This window comes from Camelus dromedarius, chromosome 16 (assembly GCF_036321535.1).
Source record: "Camelus dromedarius isolate mCamDro1 chromosome 16, mCamDro1.pat, whole genome shotgun sequence".
Classification (NCBI taxonomy): Eukaryota; Metazoa; Chordata; class Mammalia; order Artiodactyla; family Camelidae; genus Camelus; species Camelus dromedarius.
The window spans coordinates 43,303,709-43,321,725 of record NC_087451.1 but is presented as its reverse complement, the minus strand read 5'-3'; the positions used below and the strand labels follow the sequence as shown (position 1 = coordinate 43,321,725).

Here is an 18,017-nt window from a genome sequence, read left to right as displayed (position 1 = left end):
GGGGAAGGGCAGCTACAAATCCTTTCTTTTACCATATCATTCCCCCGGGCCCATAACCCAGTCTGTGGGTGGTCAGAATTGTCTTTTGGAGCCCTAGCGGAAGTGGCAGGGATGTGGCTGGGTGTGGGGGGCGGCAGCTGGGGAGGCCATTCTGGCAGCACACCTGTGATGGACCTGGGAGGCTTCTGGGGGCCACGGCCTTCCAGCTGATAGGTTGGGCTGAAACAGGACATGTGGCAGTTGTTCATATATGGATCCTTCAGAAGACTTCAGATCCATCCCCTAGGGGAGGGTACCTGGATGGTTCAGCCTACCTGCTCCCAGGCACCCCACAGATAGGTAACTTTCTCCCAGATATTGGGAACTGGGCGAGGCAGTGACTTTTATGCTGGGTTTTGAAGTGTAAATAGGAGTTTTCCAGGCAGAAGAGGAAGAATTCTCTATACCAAGGGAAAAACTTGTAAAGGGACAAAGTGTGACTCAGCGTAGCAGTCTTAGGGACTGGAGAGTTCGTGTGAGTGATGTGGGGGGAGATGAAGCTGAGTGGGAGGCTGGGTTGGTCACGAGGGGCTCAGATACTCATCTAGGGTGTTTAGAATGTAGTATGTGGGTGAATAAAAGTTTTAAAGCAAGGGAATGACTTGGCGAGAAAAGTGACCCTAGCAGCTCTGCCAGAGGTTGGACAAACATGCTACACGTTAGCGCACAGAGCATCCCCTGGGTGGCTCCCAGGGGCCAGAAAACACTGTCCTCTGAGACCCCCTTTCTTTGGAATGCTCTGGGAGAAGCTGTGTGTTGCTTCATGTGTGCTCTTGTTCTGTGGATGGAGGACCTGATTTTTCCCCAGAAGTGTGTGCCTCGATTCTATTATGGAAATCAGAGGGGAAACACTGTTTCAAACTGTGGGAGAATCAGCTTTGCTGAAACACTTAGTCCATAGAGGGTCTGTCTTCACCTCACCTTTCCTTTCAAAGTGGGAAGTGATACAGAATTAAAAGCATACAGCAGGGTCATCTGAATTTTTGCCCCCTTGGCTCTCAAAAAGAAAAATAGAAAATAAAAACTTGGAGGACTAGGAATTCCTTCAGCGAGTCTTTAAAAGCCACAGCGTCAACGAGGCAGTTTGGCAGAGCGGTTAAGAGCATTCGCTTGGCCTGAGACAGAGTTCACCCGGCTCTGCTCCCTGCCGGCCGTGGGACATCTGTACGGTGTCCCCATTAACTACTCGGCACCGCTCAGTTTCCTCACCTGCAGAACGGGAGGCCTCGTTTTGCCTACATGGCAGAGCTGTGCGCATCGGAGATGTGGCCGACACACGCGGACACGCGACTGAGGGAAGAGGCTGGTTTGCACACAAATCAGCGATGAGCTCCTGTGAGAAGCGAGCACCCAGGCTCCCGGGATGTGACACCTCCGCCCAGCTGTCCTCCTTTCTTTCTTTCACAGATACCACCAGGCCTCGGAAGAGCCACGAGAAGGACGGGGTGGAATATCACTTCGTCTCTAAGCAAGCATTTGAGGCCGACCTACAGCATAACAAGTAGGTTGGCCTGATGGGCCGGTCGGGCCTCTGTGCAGCTCAGTGTGTGTCCTTGCATCTGTCCAGCCTTCCCCTTGACCTCCTGGGAGGGCTTCCCGAAAAGGCGGTGGGGAGCGAGAGGGAAGTCGTGGTGGGCAGGCTGTCCTGCTTCCAAGATGATTTAGGCAAACTCGGGAGCTGAAGGCCTCTTCCCCTGTGGTGGCGTTTTAGGTTCCTGGAGCATGGTGAATATAAGGAAAACCTCTATGGAACCAGTCTGGAGGCCATTCACGTTGTGATGGCCAAAAACAAAGTCTGTCTGGTGGACGTGGAGCCGGATGTGAGTTCTTGGGCCGGTTGATGGAATTTATAAACTAGGGGGTTGGACATTTTACAGAACATTCGACTTCCGTCTTGGGACTTTTTATTCCAGAGCACTGGATGTTAAAATTTCCTTGGGTCTTCCTTTGAGAAGCTAATGAAAACTTTGTACCCCAAAGTGTGCACCTTTGTACGTAACAACTACATGGATTGGAGGGACCCTCTTGGTGGCCCACAGACCTAGGATAGTAACCTCTGCATGGAGCAAATCAGGCCATAGATGGTGGCACTGATCAGTCAATTGTGATGGGACAGTCAGGGCCTTAGATGTAAACGCACAGGTGGAGACTGGGCCACCCCTTCCCCGACCAGGACAAGTGAAATCAGTGGCTTAGGGAACTACCAAGGGAGGCGGTCAGGAGAGCAGTTTGAAAGAGAAAAAGGGCAGACTTGCCCCTGTGGAGTTCTTCAGAAACATTTCCAGTCCTGCACGCCCCACATGCTGTGTGCTTGACAGGGGCTTAACCGTCTTTTTAACCTTGTCTTTGAGAAAAACTTCTAAGCTTTCAATTCAGTCTGGGCATTTTTTTTTCCCTTGATAGTAACAGAGCTCTGATTTTAGGATCTAAACTGTAGGCTTTATTTTACAGAAGTTGGCTTGAAATGGATTGCAGAAAGCACATTATGTCCCTGAAGGAAAACTCTCACCAATTTGGACTTACTAGAAGTTGGTAGTCAAAATTAAAAGTCTGAATTTCAAAACTGTATTTGGAAAGTGACTTTATTGATTTGGTGGGGGAAGGCAGATTGGACATAGAGCAGTTTAATACCAGCGTTTCCAAATGGAGGCACTTACATTATAGATAAAATGCACTAATTAACAGGATGATTTGCATATTGAAAACCTTCTAAAGTCTTTAGTTTGCTTCAAGTGACCTCTTAGTCTCTTCATTTGCTTAGCAAACCCTTTCTTCTTTGAATATCATAAGGAGGCCTGTGTGATAGTACAAATTTTGCATTAGTGTAGTCCAAAATGATGACATTTGACTACATAGATACACACATTGACTCCAGCTGGTTCTTCCATCAGGACTAGGCAGGCAGAGAAGGGCATACGAAGGCTAATCAGGGCTTGGGGGAAGGGTGATCAGAGCTAATAGGGATGGCAACTCTTGGAGCTGAGGCTTTGGAACCTCCTTTCTTGGTGAGTGAGCCTTCGGGACCCCAGCTCCGTAATAGAGGATGGGAAAATGGGCAGGTGGTCAGCACAGTAGAAGTCCATTGTCATATGACCATGGACCATATGATCAGGACCTTTGCCATTGGGTGATGTAAGGGAGCTCACCCGTGACTGGCCATTCAAAAAGTATGTTTCACAATAAGATATGTTCAAAGTATATGATGTTCCTGAACTTACTTTCTCAGGCACTGCAACAACTGAGGACCTCAGAATTTAAACCTTATGTTATATTTGTAAAGCCTGCAATTCAGGAAAAAAGGAAGACGCCACCCATGTCCCCAGCCTGCGAGGATGCAGCGGCCCCACTTGTAAGTTTCAAGTTGATCATTTCATTTCTGATGGCCTGAGAGGGCCTGTTACAGCTGCATATGAGCGCAGGTACCTTCTGCACAAGATCATCTTTCCTTTTGGCCTGTTGGCCAGACTTAGGTGGTCACAAGAATGGAGGGCTCCAGATGGGGCAGCCAGAAGTGCCTCCCAGTTCACAGAAGGGTGGCTCTGCCTGGGCTCCCCACCCCTCACTCCCTCACAGAAGCACCCTGTCAGAAAATAGGGGTCTTACATTTGTCAAGAACCTGGTCTTAGTGACAAACACAATCATTTGTGGAACTCATAAGCCAAACCCAGGTAATTTTTAACTGAAACACCAACTTCAGATCCAGCAGGCTAATCCAAGATGGAGACAAGGGGTGGTCTGGGGTGGGGGGCAGTCTTTCCTACATGCTGTTCAGGACAGTGACTCTCTTGCTGAAGCCACAGGTAGCTGAGTTCCACCTTTACAGGCCAGGGAAAGGGTTCAGGGGATTGTTGGCTGCAAAACAGATGTCACACATTTTACTCCATTAGAGATTTACTTAAGTTTTTTCAAGATGCAAGTATTGATTAGGAAGATTGAGGATTCAGGGGAGAAAGTGTTCCTTCTAGAATTTCTCAAATAGCTAAATGCTTCCAGGATGAACAGTGAGGGTGCCTGGAGGAGGGGAAACTCCAGAAACAGGAGAGGTCTATAGGATGTGAGTGTGCAAGGGGGCTGGGAAAGTGGGGCCACCCTGGGACACTGCAGGGTGCTTTTGAGTAGGAGACGAGCCCTGCGAGATACCATATAGAACTGGGAAGCTTTGCTCAGTTTAATCTAGCTTTTTCCCTCCTGGGGGAAAAAAGTAAGGAGAAGAAATTATCTCAGCCTTCTCATAGTTCCCAGCTGTCTCTGTGGTAGCCTGCAAAGACTGCTTCCTAGATCTTTAGAACATATTTTCTGAAAGTATGGATACTCTCACTAAAGTAGGAAGCTGGTTTTGACTGGGGACAGAGAGAAGAGGAGGGGGGACTATTTTGGAATGTGGGTCACTTTAGTGGAGGACAGCTCATTCCCCCTCCATGGCAGCATAGAAACACTGAGCCCCTCAAAGCAGAGGAGAGAAGGCAGCAGAGGACTGGAAAGCAGTAGAAAGGGAGGTGGGTGGAAACCACTGACAAATTTCACTTTGCAGTTTTACTTAGAGTAGATCCTTTGACTTCCTTTTCTCCCAAAACCCCAAGCTAATTGTCAGCGAACTACCTGCTTGCAATTCTACTTCTTAGAGGTTTTTTTTTGAATGAAGAAGCCAACCCTGCATAAAGGTTGGGTAAAGGAGGGATCATTGGCTGTCTGAACCATAGTGCTGGGTGTCAGGAAAGCAATATGATTAAAGAAGTCAGATATCCTAAGGAAGTTGGGGATTGCGTCAGGGTTATCCCAGCACTTTCCGAAATAACTCTACTTTGTCTGCTGTGCTCGTATTTGGCTCTGTTATGAGAAAATGCAAAGAACCGAGTTCTACATTATGAATTTAGGAGTATTAAGAGGGCATTCGAGTTACTTGTTCTCTTTTTCCCCCTAGTTGATTCCAGAAGTGCTTGCTTTGCTTTCTCTAGTTAAAACTATTTTATTTATAGTTCTTTTCTGTAATTATTTAACCAACTCGCCATGTGACACAATAGTACTACTGCTTTGGAAATACCTTCAGGCAGGAAATGTGATACTGACATACACACACACACACACACACACGGATGTAAAATCAGCATCTGCTCAGAGCACTTATCATGGCCTGCGGTTAACAGGTCCTCAGTAGGTATCTTGTGGGTGAATGACTGAGCAATGATTGTGGCGACTGCCCGTGAACTTTCTTGAAAGTTGGATAGGATATCATCACTACACTGTGCTTGTGTACCCAGTTGGTTATTCATGGGCTAGATTCATCCACTCATCAATTGAAAATTAGAGGTTGGAACACTGTCCAAGATGAAGGCTGCAGGGTTTCTTATTTGTGGGGAGAACAACCCAGTTGTTCCCTAACTACCCCTTTCCTTGCAGGATGAGGAGCAGCAAGAGATGGCCGCCTCCGCCGCCTTCATAGACCAGCATTATGGGCACCTGGTGGATGCTGTGCTAGTGAGGGAGGATCTCCAGAGCGCACACAGCCAGCTCAGAGTGCTCTTAGAGAAGCTGAGCAAGGACACTCACTGGGTACCTATTAGTTGGGTCAGGTAACTGCATCCTAGAACAGCCAGGTTGGAGGGGACCTGGAAGAGCCCAGCCTCCCTCATGTGACCATCAAGCAAGAGGGGCAGAATTTGCCATCAACTCCATCATGAAGAAGAGTATTTGGGGAAAATCTTGCCTGTCATTGGTTTTTGTCTCTTGTTTCACTGCACCCCTCTGGACCAGAAGACATGAGTCGAAAGGGGGCGTACCACAAAATAACACGTGTCATTCATTAAAGTATCACAGGCAAGTTGACCCTGATTCTTTGTACCAAAGTGAAGTAGGCACTGTCTTTTGGGGGAGGGGGGGTGAACTGAGACAGTACCAATTTGCATAGGTGTTTAAGCTTTATAAACTGAGTGACTCATTTTTCCAGCTTTATTGGAAGTTGAGTTGTTTTAGTCAAGAGGATTTTCCATGCAATTGAAGTTCCCCTATCCTCAGGCACTAAAATGTTGATTTTTCCCTTTTTGATGGTGTGTGTTTGCTGGGCAGTGGAAAACTTGGTTCTCTGCTTTCTTAAGTAGTGAGTATTCACCAACTTTTTTGGAAGCCTAAGGCAAGCTTCCCTGTCGCCATGAGTTACTGTACCCTTCTGTGACGCAGTGGTGTTTCCAGGGACCCTTGAGGAACGTGAGGCTGCTTGTGCCTTTTCTAGATATACTCAGACTCCTAAAACTGAGCCCTTGCTTGCTTTGATTTATTCTGTTCCATCACTTGTCCCTCTTGTTACTGACAGTTGGCCCTGGTTCTCACCTGTCCTAGCTGCAGATTATAGGCGCTCCTGTCATGCTGCATCATGGGAAACCGGATGATCCCCCATTGAAACTATGTCTAAGCCACAATAAATCAGTCCTGACTGTCAAAATCGAAGTATGTAGACTCTGAGTGTGGGCCTAATGGGTTGTCTCTGAGCAAGAGTGTTTAATGTCACACAGGATTTGTGATATTTCACAAATTGTGATATATATATATATATATATATATATTATATATTTGTGATTATGTATTTATATATTATATATAATTTATATAATAAATATATAAAATTAAATATATTTATATATTGGTGATATATATCACAAATTTGTGACAGATATATTTATATATATAAATATATACTTATATATTTATGATATATTTATATATTAGCGATATATAGATCACACATTTGTGATAGATCACAGATCCTTCAGAGAATTGCGTTTCTTATTAATAATTATTCTGTGCCAGGAGCTACGCTAAGACCTTTACATACGTACTTTGACAAATCCACCAAGCCTATGATTTAGGATTCTTATCATCCCTATTATACAAACGAGAGAAGCAAGGCTAAGAAAGTGTCCACGTAATAAATAATGTGTCCAAGCTCACACAGCTTTAAAAAAATGTCAGAGCTACAGTATTTGAGCCCAAGCGTCCCCAGTGCCAGAGGCGGTCATTAATCACTATATTTACTATACTGCCTTTTTTTTTTTGTGATCCCATAATTGAGGCTACCTGTTAAATGATTGACTTATAAGTAAAGAATGTGTTCACAGCTAGAATTTACAATAATATGCAGTGTGGCTGAACTTCAAAGACTGAAACAAGGCTGCTGTTACACATGTAAAATTTCAAGCTCTTCCTCAGGAGAAAAAAAAGGAGCCCAAGTAAAGGGTGAAGCACCAGGGAGGAGGTTTGCTGCCCGTTGAGACATTTCCATTTTGCCTTCTGACACACGGATACCTTTGCAACTTTCTAGCTCGTGAACCTGGTAGGTCCACCTAACAGGACCACTTTCTTCAGACTTTTCTAGCAAAAGGACAAGGACTTCTTTGCCTTTACAGAATACTGGATTCTTATCAACTGAAATTAGTCTTGAGCTGTTTCACAGAGGACCAGGGCAGGGAGAGCAGCTGCCCTTAGAAGTGGGATGCATGTGCCAAGGTGTGTATATTCTACAGGACAGTCAGGATCTAACTTTAGCTCTCAGGCAAAAACCACGTAAGTCCAAATTATTCTCGAAAAATCCCCTAGGGAGGTACCTTGTTGGAGATCCTCTTAGCAAGTTCCATCTGGGTAGTTTTCCCCCCATTGTAGGAGCTCAGTTGAATACTGGATGACTTTTCTGTTTTGCATTTCATACTACTCAACAGACATTTTGCTGCTTAATATTTTCACACAATTGCCAGATGAAATGGTAGTAATCCTCTTCATGTATGTTGTGAAGCTAGGCATTAAAATGCGATGCCTGCTTTATTTCCAGTCAAAGTAGCTCCCCCCCACCAAGGCAAGCTGTGTCAACAGCTGTTTGTCTGCTACTAAATCCATTAAGAGTAGAACGAACAGGGCCCCACTGTAATTTGTACAGTGTTTTTACTGTTCATAAAAAGCAGAAAAGTCTTTAAAAGTCTTTATTTTAAAAAAATGCACCTGTTTGCAATTATGTATTGGTGGAATGTGTATAAATTCAATTCCCAGTCCCATTCTAGCCCGTAGTGCATATGTTCTGAGCCCCTGGGCAAAATTTTTGCAAAAGTCTATCACTCTAGGCCTCACACCAAGAAATCTGCTTATTTCATACCTCTCAAGCTGTATCTCTTTTTCCCCCTGGGCCTTCAAATGCAAGTAAGCTCTCTGCCTGTGTCTACAACCAGACAGCATGTGAGCTCTGGAGGACTTTTCTAGTCAGGGATGTTCGATGGGTGGAGCATATGTGCTGCTATCACCCATTCTTGCACCCATGGCAGACAGTACTAAACTGATCCCAGCACTCTCCTGCTGAAGTTAGGCACTGCTTTTGGATTTTTCAGGATATAGTATCCAGTATCAATTGAGCAGAATTGGCAAGGGAGTTCATCCTGTTTGCCATCCTTGATCCAGCAATTTGTAACCTCTACCATCCACTCCACTCCCTGCAGGGGGTGGGTTTAAGAAAATTATAACCATCTGTCCTTCACAGGCAATGCTTAGCTATGTTAAATATTAGCCATTTGTGCTTTTACCATTGTATGTATGAATACATACATGCTTTAAGACATGTGGCCCATCAAAGCTTTACATCCACTTATCCAGGACTACTTCATTTATGCCACCAATCATAGGATCATGCATCCAAAACAATGTTAGCACTTGGAGACTTATTGAATAACTACAGATCAGCATATGCACAAAGCCCATTCTTGAATCATATAGTTTAGAACCAATAAGCAGCATTTCTCTATTTTCCCCCCTGCCCTTTGAATACAGTCTCAAACCATTGCTTCCTTTAAAAATCAGGCTTGTCATTTCAGAACAGGTTGACGTGGAATCATTTTTCCTCTAAATAGAACTTAAAATCTTGGAAATTTATTATAAAGACAGTGATAAAAGGACTCTGAAAACTGGAAGGAAGATGGTGGGTTGCCTTGGGAACCTCAGGACTTGAGGAACAACAGTGTGGAGAGTTTCCTGGGTTTTCTTTTCATCTCCCAGAACTGACTGGGCTCTGGAGAGGCCTGTGACTCAGAACTAGCAACAGACATAGACAAGGAAGAAAAAGAAAAAAGGAAGGAAGGAAGGAGGAAGGAAGGAAGGAAGGAAGGAAGGAAGGAAGGAAAGAAAGAAAGAAAGAAAGAAAGAAAGAAAGAAAGAAAGAAAGAAAGAAAGAAAGAAAGAAAGAAACTTGCTTTCTCTGCCAAAAGACAGGAAAGGGGATCCCAGTAGAGACCCACTGGGGAGCCCCAACCCCAGCTTCACACCAAGGCACCAGCAGGCGGCCCAGTTCATTCATGGCGGGAGCAAAGCCCTATGTCTCCCTGCCCTCCACCCACTGACATAAAGAAACCCAGACCCAGCGGTGCCTGCTCGCCCCACGGCAGAAGGTGGCCCAGCGACACTATGCAGCCCAGGGAAGCACCTTCCCACACTGCAGAAAACACCAGCAGGGACTGAGTGGGAGTCCTGGCAGCACGCAAAGAACAAGCAGACCAGAATAGTATTGCAAAGGCTCAGAAAACCGAACTGTCCTTGGAAGTAAAACACACAAAAGAGGCAAGAACCTGTACACTACACCTAAACAAGACTCCTACTTGCTAAAATAGAAGATGTAAATAGGATTAAGAGATCCCTAACATATTTACCTGAATGTTCAGGATACAATAGAAGACCACTCATTGTATCTCAAACCAGGAAAACTCCAATCTAAAGAAAAAGACCAATCGATACCAACTGATACCAATATGATACGATTCAGACGTTGGCATTTATCTGACAAGGATTTTAAAGCAGTTGTAATAAAAGTGCTTCAAAAATCAATAACAAATTCTCTTGAAAAAAATGAAAAATAGAAAATCTTAGCAAAGAAAGAGAAGTTATGAAACAATCAAATAGAAATTATAGAAATGAAAAGTTATTCTACAATTTAAAACTGAGATAAAGTTGATAGTAGAGTGGAAATGATAGAAGATCAAATCAGGGTACTTGAGGACAAATAACAAAATTTATTCATTCTGAACAACAGACTGGGAGGGTAAAAAAAAAAAAAAGAGCCTCAATGACCCGTGAGGCAATAACAAAAGAGCTAACACTTGTATCATCAGAGTCCCAGAAGGAGAGAAGAAAGTGTGGGACCAAAAAGTTTTCAAAGAAATAAAAGTTGTAAACTCCCCAAATTTGGTGAAAGATATAAACCGACAGATTTAAGAAGCTGATAAACTCTGAACAGATAAACCCAACGAAATCCATACCAAGATACATAGTAATTAATCTTCTGAAAACTGAAGACTAAGAAAGAAAAATCTTAAGACGAGGGAGAAACAACAAGGAAGGAACACCAATTCAAATTCTAGTTTAGTATTACTATAAAGGAAACTCAGGAGGCCAGAAAAAGTGACACATTTATCACATGCTGAGAGCAGACTATTAACCCTGAATCCAATATGTGATGAAACTGTCCTTCAGGAAAGAAGAAATAAAGGCATTCTCAAATGAAGGGAAACTAACAATTTGTTGAGACTGACCCTTAAAGCATGGTTAAAGGAAGCTCTCCAAACAAAGAAAATAGCAGAAGGCTGGGACCTTCAGAAAAAAAAAAACAAAACCAGAATAGATAAAAATAGAAGTAAACATAATATATTACTTTTCACCTCTTGAGTTTCTTATTTTCTGGTTGAAACAAGAGTTACAACACCATCTGATGTGGTGCTCAGTGTATACAGAGGAAATACATGAGGTAATTGTCTTTTAAAAGTGAGGAGGATAAAGGGACCAATTAAAACAGATTGGTACAGTGGATAAAAAAGTATGACCAAACTATATGCCATCTACAAGTGTACGGAGGTAGTTAGAGAGTAAGCATAGAAACTGATATATTATGCAAACAATTTTTAAAAAGCAGTAGTGGCTATGTTATTATCAGATAAAGTAGACTTTAGAGAAAGAAAACTACTCAGGACAAAGAGGAATATTATATAATCACCCCACCAGGTAGATACAGCAGTTCTACATGTGTATGCATCCAATAGCAGAGCTTTAAAACACATGAAGGAAAAACCGAAAGAGCTGAAAGGAGAAATAGACAAATCCACCATTATAATTGGGGATTTCAACACCCTACTCTCAGCAATTGATAGAACCAGAACAGAAAGCCACCCAGGGTACGGAAGAATTGAACACCATCAACCAACAGGATCTAACTGACATTTATAAAACACTCTCTGCAACAGCAGCACAATATACATTCTTTTCAAATGTCCATGAAACATTCACGTAGATAGAGCATATTAACAAAGGTAAAAGAATTGAAATTATAGAGTATGTTCTCTGACCATAATGGAATCAAACTAGAAATCAGTAACAGAAAGACAACAGGAAAATCTCCAAACATTTGAAAGAATACCTAATATAAGCTGAGCAGTTCACGGAAACTTCCTAGAGAATGGACTCTCTTCTATACATGATGAACAAATGTTGTCCAGGTAGAGATCAGAACTATGGATTTTCCAGCTGGAGGGGACAACAGGAAAATGAATGGGGTGAAAAAGAAAACATGTCCTCTGTTGAAAAAGGCAAGGAGTGATGAGCTATAAAAAAGTTGCAGATATTTGTCATTTTTGTGAAATTCTAGTATCTGAGCCTCATTCTAACTCGGGGGAAATTTCCTATTCTGGTGAGAAACAGAACCCTCATCCAGAATTGGAAAAAGGCAGATTCTCATTTTCCCAGCCTCCCCTGCAGATAAGGAACGGGCATATGGTCTCGCTTACACCAATCAGATACACCCTCACTGACTTGGAATTGGGAGCTCGTGACACAAAATGACTTTTCGAAGGCATCACTAGCAGATCAGTAAGATCCAGTTCTAGACAGAGCAGGGGCAGCAGCATGAGCCCAGCACCACAGACCAGTTCTACAGCAAGATCTGGGGTGTTGTTCCTTGATGTGCAGCTTGAAGCTGGGTTCTGCAGTTTTCTAGCAAATACTGTTAACTAATTCATATTCTTTCACTAAATTACTTCACTATTTAAATCAGACAAAAGTCAATTTCTGTTGCTTGAACTAAGAATTCCTTTTTTTTTTGGCCAACTTTTTTTTTCAGGGTGAAGAGGGAATTAGGTTTATTTATTTTTAATGGTGGTACTGGGGATTGAACTCAGGATCTCATGCATGCTAAGCACATACTCTACCACTGAGCTATACCTGCCCTCTAAGAATTCCTATTGATAGAGGCTGCCAAGACAGGAGGAACAGGATCATGGTGGCAGGGGTGGGGGGGGGTTTGCAGGGAGGGTGGCATATTTATATATTCTGTATGCCATATTTAAAAGTGCAGCTTATTCTGGAAGGAATGGCAAATCATTGAAGGTGTGAAGCTGGAAAGTGATAAGGGCAATTTTTGCCTTAATAATACCAGTTGTAAATTACAAGCACCTGAAATGGGCAGCAGCGCAAACAAAGACAGAGTAGGACTGGTAGATTTCAAATACGTAGGGGAAGTGAAGGGATGAAAGAGAGGGAGTAAAGGATGACTGCCAGACTTCTCATCTGGATGTCTAGAAGAAGGGTGGTTCCTCAAACTGGGATGAACTGGAACCAGTTTAATAATGAATTTATATTTGGACATACTGTTTTTTTCTTTAAATTTTTCATTTTAAGATAATTGTAGATTTACACATGTGTAAGAAATAATACAGAGAGATCCTGCCTACCCTTTACCAGTTTCCCCCTGTGGTAGCACCTTGCTAACTATCACAGCCAGGGTATTGCTACTGATAAAGTCAGGATACAGAACAATTTCATTGTTGATAAATTGAATGTCATCAAGTTAAAATGCTTTGCAAGATGAAAAGACAAATTACAGAGAAAATATTTCGCAGATCATGTATCCAACAAAGGATTTGTATCTAGAATATATTTAAAAAATGAATCTCAAAATTCAATATTTAAAAAAAACAGTCCAATTAGAAAATAGGCAAATGCACCAATATTTCACCAAAGAAGATATACAGATAGCAAGTAAGCTTATGAAAGATATTTAGCTTCATTAATCATTAGAGAAATGCAAGTTAAAACCACAAGATGTTACTGTGTACATATTATAATGCCTGAAATTAAAAATGGTGAGAATATCCAATGTTGGTGAGGATGTGGAAAAACTGGATTAGTCATCATTGCTGGTAGGAATGTAAATGGTACAGCCACTCTGCAAATAGCTTTGTATTTTCTCTTAAAATGATCTTAGCATACAACCCAGCAAGTACACCCTTGGGCATTTATCCTAGAGAAGCCAAGCTTATTTTCATGCAGAAATGTGTGCATAAAAGCTTATAGCAGCTTTATTCATAGTGTCAAAAAAACTAGAAACTAGTCAAATGTCCTGCAATGGGTGAATGGTTAAATAAACTGTGGTACATTCATACAATAGAATACTACTTAACAATAAAAAGGAATGCACTTTTTGGTACACACAACTTGGTATACACAACTTGGATGAACAACAAAGAACTTACGGAGTGAAAAAAGCCAATCTGAAGAGAGTGGACACATACTGCATGATCCCATTTATGTAGCACTCATGAAATAGCGTAATTACAGAGATGGAAAACAGATTCGTGGTTGCCAGGGCTTAGCGCTGGGAGGAAGAGGGTGGCTGTGGCTAAAAGGGGTGGTACAGTAGGGTCTTTTGATACAGATAACAGATAACAGTACAGTTAACTATCTTGAATGTGGTTGTACTTTCACAAAATTACACAACTGATAAAACCTCACAGAGCTATACACACACATACAAATGAGTGTACGTATAATTGGTGAAATTTGTGGATGCTCTGTGGATTGTACCAATGTCAACTTCCTGGTTTGATACTGTACTCTATTTGCACAAGATGTTAACATTGGGGGAAGCTGGATGAAGGATGCAGGAGCCCCTACCCTGTACACTTGCAACTTCCTATGAATCTAATTATTTTAAAATAAAACATTTATTTATTTGTGATAAGAACACTTAAGATCTACCCTCTTTCAAAATTAAACGTTTAAAAAGTGAGGCTCAAAACCAGCATGACCAATTACTGAAGCCATGCATCATTGTCTTGTCATATGTTTTGAGATATTTTTGAAATTTTTCAATCTTGCTTCTCCCTATAAATGAACAGGGTCCATGGAAGCCTCACCGAATCATTCTTTGCCAATTCTATATATTCACAGAGGAACTAAGGGTGTTTGTTCTGTGTTGTCTGAACCTTAATTTCCTTGTGTGCTTTTGTTTTCCATTTTGACAGATCATCTCACCTCACCTATTCTTCCCCCCAGGATGGTGGTGATGGTGTATGTTTAAAAAAGTTGTTTCTCTCTCTCATTAAAACTTTTCATAGCCCCCAGTAAAAATGCTTGTTGCATCTTTCCTTCTGCCTGCCCCACTCTGTCTACATTTGGGGATGGGACTTAAAGCCTTCGGGCACTTTAAATGTAACTTACTCATTTTATGTTCCAAGCTTTATTGTAGCTTCCTAAGATTGAGCATTCGGCCACTTAGGAGTGTCTTGAGATCGTAAGCAGCTAAGAAATCCTAGGGCCTTCTCTTGTGTCTTTTCCATGGTGAGTAACCTTGTATTCAGGGAGACGAGAGGGAGGGAAATGGAGAGCCATCAATTATACAGAACTATTCTTTGGAAAGCCTGAGCATCCATTTATCCTTCTCCCCAGAGACAGGAGGGGCAGGCGGGGGAACTTAGTCACTACTAATAATGTGAAATAATACAAAATGCCAACATAACAGTACTTTTGAACAGTGACAGAGACCCATGATGTAACTTTAGCACTACATTAAAGCCACAAGACCTCCTGTTTATGTCTTATTGGAACAAATCACTTCCCCTTAGATGCACATAAAGCATCTAAGCTGATGACAAAAGGCAGTCATTTTCTACTTGTACAGAGAGAGGAAACAAAGAGCTCTAGTCCCCAAATGGATGGCCAATCAATATCACAGAAGAGCAAAAGTCGCCCCTTATTGGGCCCCTTGTTCTCCATCTACACAGCTTTTAGGGCTTTGGTATCAACTGTGATTACCATGTTCTCTAACAAAGAGTAGCCGCGTTGACATACCTATTCATCTCCGGAGAGAAGATACCTGGTTGTATTTCTGATGTAGCGCCTCGAATTCTTGAAGGAAAAAAAATCAGAAAGATTTATGCCAAGGTGCTGGTGCAATAGTTAAAGTTCTTAATCTTAAGGATGGCTTAGAAAAAGCTTACGGACCAAAATCAGGGCGTGGGAGTTTATAAAAACACTGCAGAGGCCTTTTATTTTCCTTGAAGGATCATCCCTAAATAAGGCAAATCAACCACATTCTGAATTGTAAACCCTTCATCCTCTTTGCTTGTACATTCAGGCTGAATGAAATAAGGGATGAGGGAAGATGCTACCAGATATTGTCTGAAGCTGACACGTAATGACTTTGCTACCTAGGAGACGTCCTTAGCTGGTGTGGTGGATGCTTTGCGCCTGTTGTTAGCTTTGTATGCTCTGGGCGGCTTTTCTTTTAACAACTGTTGCATTTCTCATGATTTTGCCTTCAGCCATTTAGGGGTCTTTCCTGAGATCGACTCTACTCTGAAAACAAACTCTCTGCATGCACTGGAATATCACAGAGTATCCACGTGCCTGCCAGTCTATCTCTGACGCCCTGCGGTCATAGTGGGGTTTGCGATCACCAAGCCTCTTCAGAATGCCCTGGTTTTCCACGGTGATTCTCACTAGCTCCCGGTTCCTTGTTTCTCTGTTTAAGCTGAAAAACACAAAACGCCAGCATGCATGAAGAACAAAATTCTCCTCCTGGAGGGGAGTGGGGGAGATGAAGTCGTGATGTCACAAATCTGGGCTGCCTAAGTGCAGGGAGCCAATTGTCCCAAGAAGCCTGAGACTCTGCACACCTATTGAACCAGTCCACTCTCCGGGAAACATGTAAAGTCTTTTCAGGTTCAGATCGGTGGGTCTCAGTCCCACTGTCTACCAGAAGATGCTACCTTATCAGTCTGGGCTGGGGCTCTGGCATCGGCATTTTGCAAAAGCTCCCCAGGAATTACGTGAAACCAGGATTGAGAATCTGTTTTGGATGAGGGAGCATGGTGTCGCCTATGGATAAATCACAACTGGCTGGTGATAGGCTTGGTTCAGCTCACTCCCCTCAGCTTTCAACTCAATTTCAGATATATACAAGGATAGAGGAAAGCCACCTTGACCCTCCCCTCTACACACACACACAATTCTTTCCCTGCATACACTTCTTCTGTAGCCCTGATCACAACTGCATAATTATTTACATAAATGTCCTTCCTGCCTGACTTGGAGTTCTTTGAGGTTTAGGAAATAAATATCTCATTTCACCTCTGTACTCCTGGTGCTTAGCACGTAGTAGTTACTCAGGAAATATTTGTAGAAACAGTTTTTAAAATGCTGTGTAATACTCCCAGCTCTGGTCACCATTTTACAAAAGTGCTTTCTTGTGATAAACTCTGAATAGGACCTCGAAGAGTCTCTTCAAGGGAATAAAAGTTAGCTCTTTGATGCTAGAGAAAGGTCCCCGTTTGAGGTGGTTTCCTTTCTCCTTAACGTGGTCTCTTTGAAAGTTATTCCTCAAGTAACCTCCATTAAGTAGTCCTACTGCACTAAAAACCCAACAAGGGGAAGGTCAGTTTTGACATTTGGTAAAAGAAATGAGAAGGAACAGTACCTCTTGGAAAAATATTCGTTCCAGCAATCCACCTTGGCGGGGCCACGGTGGGCGTTGGCGATTTTCTGACACAGTTGCTTGTTTTCGTATTCGATTTTGTCGATTCTCTTTTGTTCACTCTGGTGAGAAACCCCACCCCACCGTGGTAAGGCCATCGCTCCATCCCACTCCATCACACGGTGGCCGAGCATCCCTCCTTTTCTGGGATTGTGGGAAAGGGACAAATTGAGGACCTCAGTGGAGACGGGGTGTGGGGAGCTGAGGAAACCAGGGGTGGCGTGTATGGGGAGGAGAAGGATGAACGAATCTTTGGCTAGGTGGGTATTTGGAAGCCTCTGGGAAACTGGATCTCTTTAGGACATGGATAAAAATCAGTAAGGTACATCAGCAGATGGCAAGAATGAATACCTGAAGTTTGCTCAATTTTAAAATGTGATGTGTGTGCGCCGCTGGGGGTTTGGTGTCAACAGTAGGCTTCACTGGAGAGGAAGGAAAGAGAGCAATGTTACGTCACAGATGTCCTCTTAGCTGCTTCACATTCTAGGCAATGACCCTGCTTAAAACATTACAATTTTGAATTCTGAACTAATCCAGGTCAGAAATTTTGGTTTAGTTTGATTTCCCAAACTGACATCTTTTGAAGAATTTTGAGCAGAAATACAAGAATGGTGAGGGCTGGGAAAAAACAAAATTTACAGAGATAAATGTCCTTTGAATCCAATGAAAGGGCCTGTCTCCCACCCTTTTCCAATACAATTGGCCTGGCTTTTGGGTGCTGAAGTCTTATCCTCTGTCTAGCTTACTTTGGCTTTAAAGAGTTTAAACGAGCATTTCCATCAAATGAACTCCCTGGTGGAAGATAAATTTTGTCACTGACGCTAATGCCCTCTTGACCAGACTCAGCAGATAAGGCCATATCATTGCAAAGCCAGGTACTGGCCTGGTTTATTGTCACTATCTCTAAGGCGGGCCCTTCCAGAACCCTAATCACAGTGTCCAGTCCAAATTGCCCCACGTACCTATTTGTATTCTATTCTTATGAAATGCATAGTGGCCAAAGTCCAATTTCTTCCTGAATGATGTGCTCTGCCTATGATTAGAGACGATTACAGGGTAGGCTAGATAATCCAGGGAATTGTTCATCTTCTCTTTCTAGTCTTACTTCAGAAATGAGGCATCCAGCCTCCTCTGTGAGGTACTTAGTTGTTTCCATGAT

At 42.7% G+C, this 18,017-nt stretch overlaps 2 protein-coding genes across 4 annotated transcripts in view; one reads left to right on the top strand and one right to left on the bottom strand.

Annotated features, from left to right (window-relative positions):
- MPP3 (MAGUK p55 scaffold protein 3) overlaps positions 1 to 5,882 on the top strand; it is a 23,941-nt gene extending 18,059 nt beyond the window's left edge. For both annotated transcript variants that reach the window (XM_064495760.1, XM_031468680.2), the window contains 4 exons: positions 1,447 to 1,540; positions 1,751 to 1,859; positions 3,266 to 3,388; positions 5,437 to 5,882. In XM_064495760.1, coding sequence (XP_064351830.1) covers positions 1,447 to 1,540; positions 1,751 to 1,859; positions 3,266 to 3,388; positions 5,437 to 5,613 — 503 coding nt within the window. In that variant the 3' untranslated portion in view covers positions 5,614 to 5,882. The remainder of the gene's footprint in view (positions 1 to 1,446; positions 1,541 to 1,750; positions 1,860 to 3,265; positions 3,389 to 5,436) is intronic.
- On the bottom strand, positions 3,699 to 18,017 carry CFAP97D1 (CFAP97 domain containing 1). Of its 2 annotated transcripts, XM_010994127.1 has the most exons (6): positions 17,821 to 18,017; positions 17,210 to 17,280; positions 16,802 to 16,920; positions 15,733 to 15,856; positions 15,175 to 15,231; positions 3,699 to 3,891 (listed from the first exon to the last, which is right to left on the bottom strand). In XM_010994127.1, exons 1-5 carry the CDS (start codon positions 17,942 to 17,944, stop codon positions 15,175 to 15,177), a joined length of 495 nt encoding a protein of 164 aa, XP_010992429.1. In that variant the 5' UTR covers positions 17,945 to 18,017; the 3' UTR covers positions 3,699 to 3,891. The 2 variants fall into 2 exon arrangements, with proteins under 2 accessions (XP_010992429.1, XP_031324542.1); XM_031468682.1 differs by lacking the exons at positions 3,699 to 3,891; positions 15,733 to 15,856 and adding an exon at positions 14,577 to 14,673 and having other exon boundaries at positions 17,821 to 17,944.